This window comes from Chlamydotis macqueenii, chromosome 19, assembly GCF_036417535.1.
Source record: "Chlamydotis macqueenii isolate bChlMac1 chromosome 19, bChlMac1.mat, whole genome shotgun sequence".
NCBI classification, from domain to species: Eukaryota; Metazoa; Chordata; class Aves; order Otidiformes; family Otididae; genus Chlamydotis; species Chlamydotis macqueenii.
The window spans coordinates 11,178,477-11,194,927 of NC_141574.1; the positions used below are offsets into that span (position 1 = coordinate 11,178,477).

At 46.6% G+C, this 16,451-nt stretch overlaps 1 protein-coding gene across 5 annotated transcripts in view; it reads right to left on the minus strand.

Annotated features, from left to right (window-relative positions):
• Positions 1 to 16,451, minus strand: part of AUTS2 (activator of transcription and developmental regulator AUTS2) — a 779,256-nt gene that overhangs the window by 73,793 nt on the left and 689,012 nt on the right. For all 5 annotated transcript variants that reach the window (XM_086763110.1, XM_086763109.1, XM_086763108.1 and 2 more), the window contains one exon: positions 122 to 170. In XM_086763110.1, coding sequence (XP_086619236.1) covers positions 122 to 170 — 49 coding nt within the window. The remainder of the gene's footprint in view (positions 1 to 121; positions 171 to 16,451) is intronic.

The window sequence follows — 16,451 nt, forward strand, 5'->3', positions numbered from 1 at the left end:
ACAAGCTGATTGCAACATTTCTGCAAGACAAGTTACATTTCATCTCCCATTCAAATTGCCATGAAAAGAAATGTGTGGGGGAAAAAAACCCCATGTTTTGTGATGTGAACTGCAGTCTTACCTTTATTTGTAACAGCGTTGAACAGCTTCTCAGAGCTGGCATCAGATGCCTGAAAGACCAATAAAAAAAAAAAAAACACATTACATTTTCTACAAGTGATAGATTTCAAAAGGCACGGCGGTATATTTATACGCACACATATGTATGTATATTTTAGAGAAACAAATCGGGTGACAAAACCCAGAGAGCTAAGGGCAGCCGCAGCCTCGGAAGCAGATGTCCATGAGGTGGTGCTGTTTGGCTGTGCTTCCCCGCCCTGCAGTGCAGCTATTTGCTTGGGAAGAGTCTATTTAATAAAGAATGAAACGATTTTTTTTTTATTCAACGTATTAGCTGCACAGAAACTATATTTTTGTACTGTAATTATCCAATACATTCTGACATTGATTTTGCAATGGAGAAGAGTCATGATTTAGAAGCAGACAGCCCGGTTTTGGGAATTTGCAGGACTGCGGATTCCTTATTTCATCTTTAAAGTATATTTGGAGACTCCTACTGTGTCAGCCACTTGATTTTTTACCATCTTTAAAGCGGTGCTGATAACTTAGGTTAGTAATTTTACAAATTACTGTTACATAAGTCTTTGAAAGAGTGTGTTAGTATCAGTATTTCCATGTAAGATTTGCCTCTGTCAGAATAACCGATTCTTGACACCCTGCTTTGTATAAACTAATAAACCTTTTTATTTTTCATCAAGTCACCTTTATCCGTGGGAGGTTTTTCCTCCTAATATTGTGTTAGTATCTTCTCTGCTACTGCTGTTCATACACAACTATGCCAGTTAATCTTTCTACCCGTTATTAAAAAGCCTTACTTAAGTTTCACACAAAAACGTTGAGCTCCCCCATTCAGAAACTACAATGGCAAGAAACCAGACGGCGGAAAGTAACACTGCAAACGTCAATTTTACAAACATCCTGAGCCCAAAAGCAGAGAGCATTAACTTTACACATCTGTGTACAGCTGTTTTTGTGCACGCACACACACACACATCTCCAGCTTTAACTTACACCACCTACACCTTCACAAAACACAGAGCTGTTCAATCTTGAACTGTCTCTTGGATCCGACCCTGCTGAGACAGCCTGCTTTTTGAACAAGTATCCAAAGAAATGTGCGCAGTAATGAAATACTGCAAACGGGGAAAATGCAACACTTGAGAGAGATTTTAGTCCTCTCCTAGAAACCGTTTTCTCATTGTGTTCAGGAAAAATAATTAAAAACACTATTTGGAAAGCAGGCTGCTTTTTTTTTTTTTTTTTTTGCAAAGGGAAGGAATTTCTCAATTCAAAACCAGACAAAAAACAAGCAATGTATATTAGGTACCTCGACTGCATTAAAAACTTTGGTGTGAAATTGCTGATGAATAAGTAGATACAATTCAGACTGCGTATCATAGCGTAGTAATACACTGAAATAATTTGCTTGCCCTCAAGTTAACAACATACAAGATTTCTATGATTAATCATTAAAAATAGCTTTATTCTTTTTCAGACTTCTAGACAGATTTTACTAGATTATTGTTGGCTTATTTAAAAGCTGAGCTGGTGTATTTCTCCTCGATTAAATACCTTGTAAACACTGGATTTATTACCCAATGATGGATTTATTATTCAGTGATGACTTTCTCTAAATTAATGAAAATATGTGAATAATGCACAAATTGAAGAGATCAAGAAGGCCACGTGCTTTAAAGAGCAGTGCAGTATTAGTCCAACACACTAAGACATGCTCAATGCTTCCATAACCTTGCCAATCAGCCTGCTCTCTGATTAAAAATAATAACCTTTTCCAGCTAATTTAGTCTGTTGCTGTTTTTCTAAATGCGGCTTCTCGCAGAAGTCAAAACTCTCTGAACCATTCTTTCTTTTCAGAAAGAAAATCCAATATTAAAACCCAAACAAACTTCCTACAGTTCCAGCTATTACTTTACGTTACTGTTTCAACACAAAACAGCATAGGGAAGCTGCGACTCTCCTATTCACTTGATTCTTCCCAACACTGGAAAGAGGAAAACATTTTGTTAGGAAGTTTGCTCCAATGCCAAGCATAAACCAACAGACTGTTTTCAAGCTATGGTTTTTCGTGTGAAATCTTCTTCCGTGCTACTGCATAAACCAGACAGAAGCACTGTAGTGAAACCTGGAAGTGGCACTTCTCGGATGTAACGTGGTGCACAACACACCCTGCCTGAGAGTCACTCGCAAGCAAACCGGGGGATGATTACCAGTACAACACGCAGATGAAAAAAGGAATATTTTCAGAAAGCTCGTCTGAGAGTGAGTTGCACTTCGCTTACTGACCACCCACTACTGAATGGAACAGCAACTTGGAAAAACCCCATTGCCCGGGTTGCCACGAAAAGAACCAAAACCCCCTTCACTGGCTTGAACCCCGAGACGGAACTTGGCCTGTTTCATTACTTTGAAATTTGGTTTTAAATATAGAACACAATTAGAGTAATGCAGCAGTGATACCGCAGTGAACACAATCTCCACCAGACACTGTATCCAATTCCACACAACTGTTGTTTTTCCACAGTCAGGCAGCCACCTCATGCAACAACTCTAAAGGAACAAAAAGCCAAATGGATTAAAAAAAAAATCCCAACGGCTCAGCAGTAACGCAGAAGGATAAAATGCAACGCCTTTGCACTGCTGACCTAAAATCTCCTCCTCGGTGACAGCGGTCTGCGCGGGGAACAAAGTGCTCTCACCCCCGCGCCGGGCGCTCCGCGGCGACGCGCTCCGAGCCGGCTGGCAGCGGAGAGGAGCGCGGCTGCGCCCGGCCGCGGAGCCCGGCGGAACTGTGCCTCCGCGCCCCCGTCCCGGCCATTTCCAGCTCCCACCTGGGCCGCTGCTGGACGGACACCATCCCGCTACATTACGGGAAAGCAGAGGGGTCCGGCGCACGGACCCTACGTTCACCGGTTTCGGAAGCCCCCCTGCCCAGCTGCCGTACGCACCGCGCGGAAAAGGGAGCTGGGGCTGCTGAGAAACAGTTCCCTTCCTTGCACCGTGGCCCTTCTCCCTTCTAAATCCCCTGGTTACCAAGCGCAGCTTAATCCTTTTCAACGCGAAAAGAAACAATCCCTGGGCTAAAAGAAAATTAAAAAAAAAATTTTAAAAAAAGACCTACAGAGTTATTTTTCTCTCACCGAGGAATGTGCTGTCATTCAAGGGGATGCATGACTAAAATATTTCCTCTCCAGACAGCGCGGCCCCCGCCGCAGCACCGGCCCCGGCCGCCGCGCACCTGCCCGCGCCCCGCGCAGCCAGCGCGGGACCCCGCCGCCCCCCGAGCTCAGCGACCCGGCCTCGCCCCCCTCCCCCGCTGCCCCCCGCGGCCGGGGGGTCCCCAGCCCAGCCGGCCCCGCGGGTGTTACCTGCTCGCAGCGGGGTAAGCGCGGCTGCCAGCGCAGGGCTCATGGCGGTGCGGGAGGCGGGTGCGTGAGCGCGGCGGCAGCGCCGGGAAACTCCGCTCCAGCGCGGCTCTCAAAGTCCCGCAGCCAAAGCCCAACTAATCCTTTCGCGGAGAACTCCGCGGGCCGGGCGCGCAGGCCGCCCGCCGGACCATCCTTCCCGGGCGGGCGAGCCCCCCCCGCCCTCTCCCCGCAAGATGGATCCCTGGGAGGAGAGAGAAAGAGCGAGGGGTGTGCGGGCGGGCGCGGGGAGCTAGCAGAGCAGCAGCAGGACAAAGGAAACCATGTGCGGCGGCGGCAACTCCGGGTCCCGGGGCGGCGAGGCCCCTCCTGCCAACGCACCTCCCTCCGCGGGCTCCCGCGCCGGCGGGGCGCAGCACGTCCCCTCCTTCGGGCGGCTCTTTATTAATTTTTTTTTTCTTCCGCTTTTGGGTTTTTTGGGGGTGATGGGTTTTTGTTTGTTTTGGGTTTTCTTTCTCTTTTCTTTTTTTTAAAAAGTCATGCCCGTCCTCTCCCGAGACAAAGCGGGCTCCCGCCGCGGCAACGTCCCTCCCGCCGTCCAGGGCTCGCCGCGCCCGCGCTCAGGTGAATTCCATCGGGGACAGGCAGCGGCCCGGCCCCAGCTCCTCCGGCCCCGCCGAAACAACCTCGCAAGCCTGTAAATCCCCGGGGCGGGGAGGGGGGGGGGCGGCCGTTCCGTTCCGCTCCGCTCCGCGCTGCTCCGCCCGGACCCCTCGCCGCCTCCCGGCCGCTCCGCTCCGCACTGCGCGCAGCTCCCAGCGCCGCTTCCCAGCCGCCCGCCGCCGCCAGCCCCGCCCCCTGCCCGCCCGCCCCGCCCCGCGCCGCGCCGGGCTCCGCCGGGGTCCCCGCGGGGGGGTGGGGGGGAGGCGGGTGCGTTCCCCGCGCCGCGGCGGGGCCGCTGCGCGGGGTTGCGGGGGGGCGGACACACACACGGGACCCATTCGCGGAGCCGGACAGTCCCCCCGTGCCCCGGGGATCGCGGCACGCCAGCGTCACTCGCTAAGGCTCGGCGGGAGGAAAAGCGATTTTTTTTAAACAGATTTTTTTTTTTTTTAATGGAAAAAAAAACAAATTTCCCCGACTTCAGACAGGGTGGCCCGCATGGAGACCTCCAGCTGTGCAGAAGGTGGGTTACCTCCCGCAGACACAGGGGTCTCGGGGGCTGGGGGCTCCTACGCTTGCAGAGACTCTGCTTCCAGCACCACTGTTCCTGTTGACGGGCAATGGGTTTCTCAGCCGCTGTCGGTTTTTCTGAAGCGCCACGCACCATTACTAATAGCCACCGCAGAAGATAAATGCGCAGATACATTATTATATAAATGATTATTCACTGAAGCGCGGCCGTCGGAGCCAAATGATGTCTCCTGTAAACCACGCTGCTGAGGAGATGAGCGGCAGTTATGCTCCTTGGCACAGTATCCCCGTACGACGAGATGTTTCCTGCACAACGGAGAGGTGCTAAGATTGGTCTTACGGGCTCGTGAGGCCTTGCCCAGGGAATGTTTTCAAGATTTCATCTCCTGAAATTGGTTTCAAATCAATACCAGGCTAGGAGGGCTAATGGAATTAAACTCCAGTGGGCTCCACTTGGATTTGAGCTAAATCCTCAGAATTAGGGTTGACAAACCCTACTCACCTCAACACCCTGGAGCAGGTGACTCTCCTAAGGAAAAGATGGGAACTACAAATGCCAGCCCGAAATCAAAGGCAGAGGAATGGCTACGGGTGCATGGTTGGCCTCGCCTGAGCCAGGAGAAGCGTCACACACCCAAAATCCACGGGAAGCTTGGAAAGACACGCTCTGTCCTGGGCTCGCCTCGGAGACAGGGCGCGGATGAGGTGTGATGAAGAGGGACAGCCCTTCTCCTGGCCCCGTGGCTCTGAGCGGTGCCCGAGCAGCAACGCAGTGACCTGGGTGCAGCCTCACACCAACCGCTGCCACGGCTCCGGAGGCCCTGCAAACACTGCAGCGTGGGAGGGGAAGGAGGGACAGTGTGGTCTGAGCTGTCCACACAAGGGCTGTACTTACGGAAAGACTCCTAAGAAAACCTTCCTACCCAGTACTGATGTAGAACTACAGGTTGGTATGAAAGTATTTCTCATTCGTTCCTCATTCCATCACTGTATGCGCCATTTCAGAACAGTTTTCCTCCTCAGCACTACTTTGTGGCTTTTCCAAAACTCTTATTACAGGTATGGTTGCACTGACCGCAATGGTTTCCACTGGGACAACAACAAGGGAAGATGCACACCAGGAACAACAGCGGTAAGCAGGAGACGAACGCATCCACAACAGCCTCAAATGCAGACCGTGGCTGCAAACACTGCAGTGCTTTCACTATGGGTCTGATCAGGAGAGGGAATATTTTGGTAAAATTGATTAAATGGTCTTAATCAGAAAATTTTAAAATTGCGACCAACTTCAGGTCCTGGTTATAACAATGGAAATAAGAGTTCTTTGAAGCTGTTCACCTTAGCAGGGTTATCCCTAGATGTCTACATCTGAGCATGGACTTTGGCTGTTAAAATTTCACAGGTTTTTTCATCTCCTAATAAATATATACAGCAAAGAGTCATCCTGTGCTGTCAGAGAGGTGGTTTCCATCTCCTCCTCTGGAGACCCAACAGAGATGGCTTCACGTCTGGTTTCTAGAACAAACAGCGGAGAGTGGCCAAACGCCATCGCAGTCGATCGGCTATTTCACGAGCTCAGCCAAGGAAATGGATGGCTTGAGTGCAGGTTTCAGTCTCCACCAAAAATAAATAAAGAAGGGCATTAAAATGGGTAAGTGTTCTCTGCACAACAGCCGGGGGAGTCGGGGACTGCACAGATGGCGAGACAGTACCTGGACGAGGAATTAGATGCACGCTATTAAGGTGTGGCAGCTTATATATTCTGTGAGCACTTTGGTCAAGACTTTCCACATCTCAGCATGGTAAGAACAGGTCTAATTAAAGCCTAGACTCCTCACAAGACTTTAATTTGATAAATTTAGCCCAGATTAAACTACAGGCTTGTCTGTACTGGATTTTTCAAACGTTAACCACATGCCACACCTGAAATCTCAGCACACACAAAATCAGAAATGCGTTTACCTACTCATCTCCCTAGGGCTGTTAAGGTTTATTGGCAGGGCTGTGGGCCTCATTATGTTCATTATTCGTGCCTTAGAGATAAGTAGAGGACCTCTGTTTTCCTCCTAGAACATTATACATGCACGAAATGCGTTTTATAATTCCGAAGGAGAAGTCTGGAGTTTAGGAATTCACCCAAAGCCAAATTAAATCAAAGGAAAAAACCCACCACAGCACCACCTCCTAATGACTTCAATGGTCTTTGGATCAAGCTTCCCCTTCTCCTGACAGCAACACTTCCCCGTGTTTTAGGATATGCCTGGGTAGGTTTCTGAAGCCTTCTGTCTCTTATCTACGTGGGACCTTGCCAGAATTTTTTTCATCTGTCTGTGGTCTCTGTCAGCGTCGACATTTGCTTCTGCCACAACAACAGCCAAATGAAGTGCATTGAACTTGGATCAAAAGTGATTTCAAGATCTTTCACTCTCCAAAAGAGGTTTTCAGATCCAACCATTTTATAAAAATGACCTACAGCCGCCTAGACAGCAGGCAGAGAAGCAGACGTTTGTTTCCAAGTCAGAGTCATTCCAAAGAAGAATTGCCCATCTCTGGCGCAAGGAGGAAATGAATATTGAAATTACAGCAGATTATATTGGATTAAATTATTTATGGCAAACCTCACCTCACCTGGAAGGTTCTGCAGCTTTTTCCTGGCAATGTGAAAAGTGGGTATTCCAATTCTTTGGTATTCTGTGAAAGACTGGAAACATTTATGTTTCCATTAAGTTGCTAATCTTTCCAGAAGACACAGTGGTGTCTGAGTTTGGAGCGTGATTACGATGCCTTACAAAAGTCCTCCATAATGCTTTGAAAACACATCTATTTTTGTCCATTTCTGGATAGGAGATGCAGGTTCTTTTCCCAAGAAAAAAAAATGTATGGAGCTATCAGCGGAGTTTTATGACTTTGAACAGCGAGCCACGGCATCATGTCCCAACCAGAAAGTACTGAAACTCTAATGCTTTAAAGAGGTTCAAGAAAAGGACCTGTTCTTGAGAGAGACCTAAACAACGACAAAATTCCCGCTGGTTTATGCCGTAAAAAGGTAGCAACAGCTGTCAGTGAGAGTACATTGCGGCGAGGCCGGGCTCCGCGCTGCTGTGCGTGTGCAGCGCCGGCCCGAGGGCGAGCGCCTGGCGCAGCCGGATGAGAGCGGTGCTTTCGCCACGGCCCTCCTGGCAGAGCCAGCTCGTGTGCTTTCTGCTGAGGTAAGGCCGGGGAGACGGCGACACAAAAAGGAAAGGCACCTTTTGGAAGCAAACGGAGCTACGGGACTGTGGAACTTCCCTGCGTAAGCTCTCCACGTAAGTACAGCTGTTTGACAAAGCAGAAAACTTTTGCCAGAGCATATTAATGACAGTGCAACTTTTTCATTATTTTTATTTTTCTGCAGCATTTGCAAAACTAAAACACTTTGTAATCTCTTCTTTTATGCAGAACAGATTGCAGTTTTAAGCAGAGGCCCATAAACTGCAGGTTCAAAGAAACCTGAAACTGAATTAGCATAAAAGCTGGAATTCTCATTTAGAGGAACAGCGAGGCAACCGCTCTGGAGGCAGTTTTATGATTTTGGTTTCAAATGGAAACAAAGATAAAAAGTGGGGCTCAGGGAACAATAGGGCTGCTCTCTATTCCCTATCCTTATGGGCCTGGACCTGTAAAACATACATAAAAAGTGATCTCCAACTGCTTCTGAGGATGGAATTTAGCCCGGTTCTGCACGCCTAGGGCAGGCTGGATAATTTTCTGAACCCAGGCCCTGTACCAAAGAGAAATCTCCACTGTCCTACGTGTGAAGCCATTTCTCCCCCAAGCTTCTCCAAGCAGCGCGAAGTGTTTGAGGTGAACACCACAGTCGCCTTTCCTTCCCTTTGCCAGCGATGAAGAGTGAGAATCCCCAGTCTGACTCCTGGCCGTGTATCTCCTCTGGCTACCTCCCGCGGTTTGAGTTCTGAGTTACTGAATACGTGACGGAACAGGGGTTAGCTGGATTCAGCTCCTGCAGACCTCGCTGGGCTCTTGAGCTGCTACTTACACTACAGTCTAAACGTCTGTAAGATCCCATCACTGAGAAAGAAGAAAAAATATAAATTCTTCCCCATCCACTAGCACTCCTGCGAGTACGCTTGGTAAATGCACCACTTTTAAGCTGTGGCCATTATCTCCCCCTAATTTCTGCCTGCTAGCAGGTTCTGCAGCTGAAGGAGTATTTCAAATTAATTTGTCTGTCAATATCTGGGTACTGAATCAACTAATAAGAGAGAAATATTTTTCATTCTCTTCTTCTCAGTCAGAAGAGACTTTCTTATCACTGAATAAAGCATCCATTATTGCGTGCTGTAATCCCATCCTGTCTTTCAGGTCATTTTTAGCCCAGAAAATGCTGAATCAGCACCATAAACCAATCAAGTAATTTCTTTCATTTTCTATCATTCAAGCAAAATAATGAAAATCACATCTCATTTGATGGGGAGAATATACGACAGAAATCTATTCTTCCCAGGCTAATTTTAAAAGAGGTATGCCAAGTAAATAAATACTATTGCAAAAACATGGAGCTAATGTAGGGTCTCTTCTGCTGAACAGATAAATTCCGTTTTTGACTGTCATCTCATATTTAGACAGCACATTATGAACAATAAATCTATATGTTTAGCCAGCTTCTAAACAATGCAAAGACATTAACTTGGCAAAAGAATGACCATTACTTTGATGAATGAAACATTCACCTAAAATATTCATGTACAGTATGATAATATTCAATTGGTAACAAAAAAAAAATCCCCACTGCAGATTTAAATAACTGAGATGTATATGAGAGAAACCGAGTAACATACATAAGAGGAGTTATTATGGCACTGTTAGGAGAACCAACAAATGAAAAAAAAGCTTGATAAATATTTTCCATAACAAAACACAATTGGTTTCAGTGGGATCCAGCTCTGTTTCTCATTAGTTATCCTTCACTTGTCAGACAAGTTCCATATTTCACTGAAACCCGCTGAGTATTCTTTCTAGTTGGCTGGGGAAAGTGGCTATACATTTAGCACGTTGCCTTTATGCTGTGTGTTTTCACAGGTCTTTCTTTAAAACACACTGAACATGCTTTTGCTTCTTTCCCTTAGGACAGTGGGCTTCGACATCCAAGAGGAGTTTAAAAGCAGGTAACAAGTCATCACTTTTGAAGCTGCAGAGCAACCGAAGAGGCGCGAGAGCCCCAGCAGCCATTATCAGCGCCTGCCAGGGTGCCACGGTATCGAGTTATATGATAAAGCACTCAGCTGACACCAGAAAAATCATCATTCTCTCCCTCCTGCACCACCCCCTTTTTCACAAGGAGGCTTTTTACACTCATTAAATGCAACCTTATCTCTGAAAGACTGCAATCCTCAGCAAATGACAAGTGTGCCTAATCTCATTTTCTGACAAGCGATTCTGACAGCACCTTCCTTTTGATTTCTAAGACACGTAGCTAGACATATATTAATCTGTCAGTCATCGCCCCTGGGAAGGATGGAAAAAAAAGGAGGGACAGAGATGAACATTTGTGGATGTGAAGGGAACAAGGCAAGGAAGGACTAAGGGTCCTTTTCTGGCTATTTTAAGCCACGCAACTGTGCTTCTCCTCTACTCCCGCCCCGACGTGGCACCCAAGCCACCTCTGTGCAGCAGAGCCGCAGACCCACGTGTCAGCCAAGGTGGGCTGCCAAGCATTTTGGTTAAGGTGTGAGTGTGGCCCGGCAACTACGGCCTAGCAGCCAGCCCTGGGTAGATTTTCAGGATTTCCCTGGTGTGGAAGGCAGTTGGACTCTCATTTCCCTTCTCTGCGCCTCAGTTTTCAGCACGGGATAGAAAAGCATTGCCTAAAATCCAAGTGTTACTGTCAGCACGGTGCATGTTTCAGTAACAGACATGGGACTTCCCAGTACTGGTACTATAAAACGTTGGGGCTTAATTCCAGATTTACAGACTATGAAGTGTTCTACAATAACACTCTTTTTGCAGCTAGAAATGCCTCGCCGATCCAGTCACCATACGCCCCACTTGGTGTCGGTAGCCAGCCTGGCTGGACCGCGTTAGCAGGTACGGGCAAAGACAGGTTTGATAAAAGCATCAAGGTTGAAAGCATCAAATTGTTGTCAGGGTTTAACAAGAGTGTAGTAACGCTCAAAGTGCTGTAAAAGCAAAGTGTTTAGTATGACACCGAGGCCTGGCAAGGCGCAAACTGGAGAGGCTTATCAAGACTGAGTCGAGTTGCATTTTGAGGCTATGAAAGGCAGGATTTCCAAGAACTCCCAGCTATAACACAAAAAGACGCACTTAAAAACTAAGAGTGCTGCAGCACCCTGACAACAAGTGGTAAATTGGTGCAAATCCCATGGATTTGCCCCTCAGCAAGCGTGCAAAATATGGGCAATTTATGCTTGAGGTACGAGATACGCTGGTGAGCACAGGGATGCGGGCTGGGAGGAGGCAGGCTGGTGCGTAGCTACAAAGCTGCAAAGGGGTGTAAAATAAGGGAGATTCTACAAATGGGACCCACAGGAGGAAAGACAATTAAATGAGGTGGGAGGCAGCATTCTTTATCTTACACACACCTATTAGTTATGATCCTCATAAACACACCTTCTCCCTCTTAGCATCTGACTCATATTAATATTCCTACCCACTAAGTGCTAAATGAGAGTAAATTATACAGATTTACCACCTCACATTTGCTGGCTGACCAGTTTGCACTTGCAGAGAGCCTCCCCAGCTGGCAGCGCATCCTTCTGCCCGGGGACAGCCCCGGCACCGCAGCTCCCGCTTGGCCGAGCCGGGTACCCTCGGCTACGAGCTGCTCACCGCCGCCTCTCCCCTCCGCTGCCTAGTGTTAAAGTACAGGAGAAACTTCATTGTTCGTAATGGGATAAGGGGAAAAAAAACCCAAACAAATGAAAGTGAAGTACAAAGGGGCTCAAATCCAATGCTTTAAAGCGATGCCATTTTCTAGTAATACAGTCATTAAGTACTTGTTTGATGGTGCAAAAAGTAGGCCAAGATCTTTGCTAATACATTTTATTAATCAATACCTGCAGCAGGAGATGGGAACAATTAAAGTTTTCCTCCTCACTCAGACAAAGCAGCATAAAGCTTGTGATCTACTTAAGAAGCCCGCCACTCAATGGGAAGATGAAAAGACTTCTTTAGTTTTACTTAAGAGCTGAAATGATGTTAATACTTCAAGTGTTTGGGATCTGCTTCTCAGAAAGACAGTAAATTAGCAGTGGCAGGAAAGCTGCCGGCTGTCGCCGAGTCCCCTTCCTCGCGTTGCCACACTGATGTCATCATCACTGGAAAACTCACAAATACATGCTGGAATTCATAACACTGGCGATATTTCCTTTGCCGTGCAGAAGACTTTAATAAATAAGCCTGGCAGAAATGCACATCTACTGCTGACATGCCTTCCAAGGATCAGTGTAAACCTCACACTTGCATAGTTTACATTTGCACTGGCTTTTTTATTAAAAAAGGATTTTCTAGTTGCATCTGAGCTTCAGGATATAGAAAAGAAGGCATAGACAGAAAAACTCTTCTCCTGTGGGGAAAACCGGTGAGGGGAAACTGGGCAGCTCACTGTGTGGATCTCTGGCTTGGGGAAGGAGAAACTTCTCACCTCACAATGAGGGTTGCTGATACGGGCATCAAATGAGACAAAACTGCCTCAAATCTACCCAAAACATAGCCCTCCTTAGGAGATTACTGCTCTGTCTCTGCAGCAGGGGCCACCATCATCCAAGGGACAACATTTATCTCTTTTCCACCCCTCAGGACCTCCAGAAACACACCCTGGGCATCATCCTGGTGAGCCATGAGCCATGGGCCACCGGTGTTGGCACATCTCCCCTGCACCAACCCATTTGACTGCTTGGGCTCCAGAAAAACTTTTGCTAGGGGTCTCATGGCACAAGACACAGCACAAGCACAGCGGGGGAGAGACTCCTTGCAAGCCAACAGGTAGGACAATGAACAGGAGACACAGGATATGCTCATTTCCCACTCCTCAGGGGAGGAATGTCCAACAAGACAAATGCAAGTAGCACCAAAAACTGAACGCTGCCCAGTTTCATCTGCTGTTTGATCCTCCTCTGAGAGCAGAACCTCATCCAGGACCTCACAGCCTTCTGCTGTGGAATGAAAGGGTCCAACGCACACGCGCTGACCTTACAGCACAAGAGAAAGCACGGACGTGGACAATGGTGTTTAAAACAAATAGTTTTTTTCATACAGCCATTAACAGAAATATAAATGCAAATGACCTTTTAGTTGGTATCTTGAGAACTAACCAAGCTAATGTTGCAGCCAAAAGAGAAAATTTTTCCCTGGTCAACATTTTGGAGATGCTGGAGATCCATTCATGTCATCTTGTTGATCTCTTGTTGTAAACTTGCTGTCTAGTTTCACTCAGTATTAAGTGTACCCGGCACCTTGCTATTTCTCACCCACTTGTCAGAATTGTGTGAGAGCTTTGCTAATACCTTCTTCAAGGCTCCCAGTTCCTCTTCTGTGCATCTTCACCTGAGATTGCAGAAGTCTACGCTTAAAGTGCTGTGGAAGGTCACGGTAGTCAAAACAAAAAGGTTGACAACAAAATAAGCAGATTCTGCTCTAGTCCAGCCTCCATCCACACATCCAAATCTCTCAAAAAGTCCTGATCTAAAGTCCTCTGAAAATAAAATCCTTCTGACACAAGACACAATTTTTACTAGTTCTCAAAACGCTATTTTTCTTTCATTTAAGATTCTAACAAAACCTAACTCCTTTGTCTCTCAGGCTCCCTTGATCTCCTTCACTTTTGGCTGTCACATAAAGTCAATTGGCTGCACCTCTCTGCTTGATAAAGACATGCCAAACGTTCTGATGTATCCTTAATGAGCAGGCAGATAAGACACAGTCCAACAAGGTGCTGAACACTCTGACCCTAAGCTAGCAAAGCACTTAAATATCTGCTTAACTTTAAGCAAAAAGAAGCCCTTTTGAAGCTCACGGGGCTGTTCTGGCATTCAGGCTTAAGCACTGCTTTATAAATTTCACTGGATTAGGGAGGGAGCCTTTGCAAGGTTGAGCCACAGAGCAGAAAAAGTTAGAAATACACAGCCAACCTAGCGAGAGCCGAGTTTCAAGAGAAATTACGGAAAGTCCCTCTATCATTAATTAATGTGTCAGTCATGTTGCACCTAATACTCTGTGTATTGTTATTGTGATAGAGGGAGTAGGCAGGTTTATTTTCGATTGCAATGTAATGTTTCATAAATGTGATGACACACATGAATGATTTGCAAGGATGAGGGCTTGGCGTTTCCTTCAAAATAAATGTTAAAATTTGCAAGAAGAAAGGGACTAATGCAAACTAATACAAATAAAAATTAATGATGGGAAGGTCATGGAGAGGAAGCTGAAAGAGTAAAATTGATACCAAAGCTGAGCTATTGTTCCTGAGATTCAGTTAATCAGCTGATCTATATCCAGTCTGGATTATTCCAGGCATTACTGGAGGAGGAGTGCTTTGCGAATCTAATATAATACATGAGAGCCATGATAAAACTTTCACCTCTTTTGATAACATGGCTACGTGTTCTGCTCCACACACACCTGTAAGAAAGGCTGCCAGATCTTATTGCAGCTAGTTATTAATCTATTTGTTCCTATAAAATCTTCTCTCTTTTTCACCCCCTTTTTAATAATTCACTTTTTTCTAAAGAGGAACTGATTTAATGTAAGGAAAAAGCTGCAGCATATCAAAACGTGAACGGAAAATCAGGTAGGGAGATAATGTTTGTTTAACTGGGATGGAAGAGTTATTTTAGAAATATTTTATATCATTTAAAAAGCACAGAGTACTATTTTTATGCCTCTGCCTGAGGAATAAAAGTCATAGTTATGAGTCCAGCTGTACATATTTCAATAGCAAAGCGAGATTGTAAGATACATAAAAATTTCTTTAAGAAGTAGCTCAAGTAGATTTTTCATGAGTAAAACAATGGCGACCTGAATTTTAATATAACTCCAGCATTTCAGTGGAGCGTTTTGTTCATCTGTAAAACACTACAGAAAACAGAGCATAAATCATTGCGGCGTAGCCCTGTGCCACCTCCATTCCGGCGACACGCAGGCAGGCGGCTGCCGGGGGCTGTGCAGGACGTCGGGGCCACGGTTCGGTTCCCAGCACTGAGGCCAGGTTCAGCTGTCTCTGCGTTAGCGCTTCCACGTTTTGCAAAATTCATGTAACGTGTATGACGTTTGGGTTTACAGCTATTTATTTAAGAAGTTTTAGCTGATTTATAAATTGCTACTATGGAAACAATAAAAAAATAAGATGTTAGTAATTACCAAGTTGAGCTTCTCAGTCTATGGAATATTACATGTAATATGATAATTAAGTCTTTCTACTTCGCAATATTATGGCGTGAGCCTCTTTATATCACACCCAGGACATACACAGAGGAGAAGGTCATAAAAAGCTGCCTGAGCTGGGCTTATTTTAAGACACCTTCAGACCAAAAGCCTCATCTCTGCCTTGGGCCTGGCAGGAAAGCTTGCCAGAAGTCAGCCGGGCTCCCTATTAAAATACTCTTAGCACACAGGAGAGTTTTCGTCGTCTTTTTAGTTCAAACAGCCGTCTGGGAGAGACAAAGAAACAAAGTGCTTGGGTCTGTGGAAATTTCTGACAAAGACTTTTCTTCCTGGCACACACAGGGACAACCCCACCAACTGTGTCGGGTTCCCCCCGAACGACAAGGCAAAGGTCCTGATTAAAGGCTCTCTGGGGGGACAAAAGATGGCCCAGGACTTCAAAGTCAACACACTGCTGGACAGCGGGGAGGTCCCTTTTTTCCCCCTCTTTCCTTTTAACTTAAGCTCCCGCTGGCTGTGGAGGGGCTTCTAATTGCATTTCACAGAGGCTGAACAAAACCTGGTCTTGTCTTCCACACAGCAGTGACCCTGAGGACGCAGGGTACAATGTGAGGCTTCAGAGCAGGGACAAAAAGAAGTTTATCACGGCAGCAAGCCATGCAAAGGTAACGATGGAGCTTTTTCAAGAGGATTTGCACGTTGCCTCATTTCTAGGTATGAATAAACTGCGGTGGGTTTCACAGAAGCGGTGTGCCAGCTCCCTCCTCATCGCTTTCAATGTGGGGCATCTGCAAACCCACCCCCTGCGAGTGGGCCAGGGTTTGATCCAATACTCGCACCGGCGGAAGGCCGGACACAATTGAAGGTGGTTGCCTTGACCAGTGGAGTGAATATCTCCTTTTGTGCCGGAGAAAAGAACCTTTGCTCACTGACCCAGGGCTGGATGTGGAGATGCTTTTTTTGGCAAATCGTAATCTCGATCAAATGACACCCAGGATGATGTAAGCTGCCTAATTAAAATTCTCCCAGTGTCTGGAGCTATGGGTCTGCTGAAAGAAGAGGTTTGGCTGAGGCCTGACAGATTTGCTGGAAGTACAGGGAAGTGGTTTTAGGGGATGTGGAATGGGAAGAACGCCTCGAGCCGGATGTAATAGAGGCAATGCCATGCCAGTGCAGACACGGGGCGTGATTTAAATCAAACGCAGAAGTATACTGGAACCCAGCAGATGTAGCACTTGGCCCCCTTGCCTTCCATTCTTAATGACAAACACAGTCTGCATTAGAATGCACGAACAAAACACTGTCTCATCCACAAATAAAAACGAGTCAATAAAGTACTATCCCTTTAACATTTGA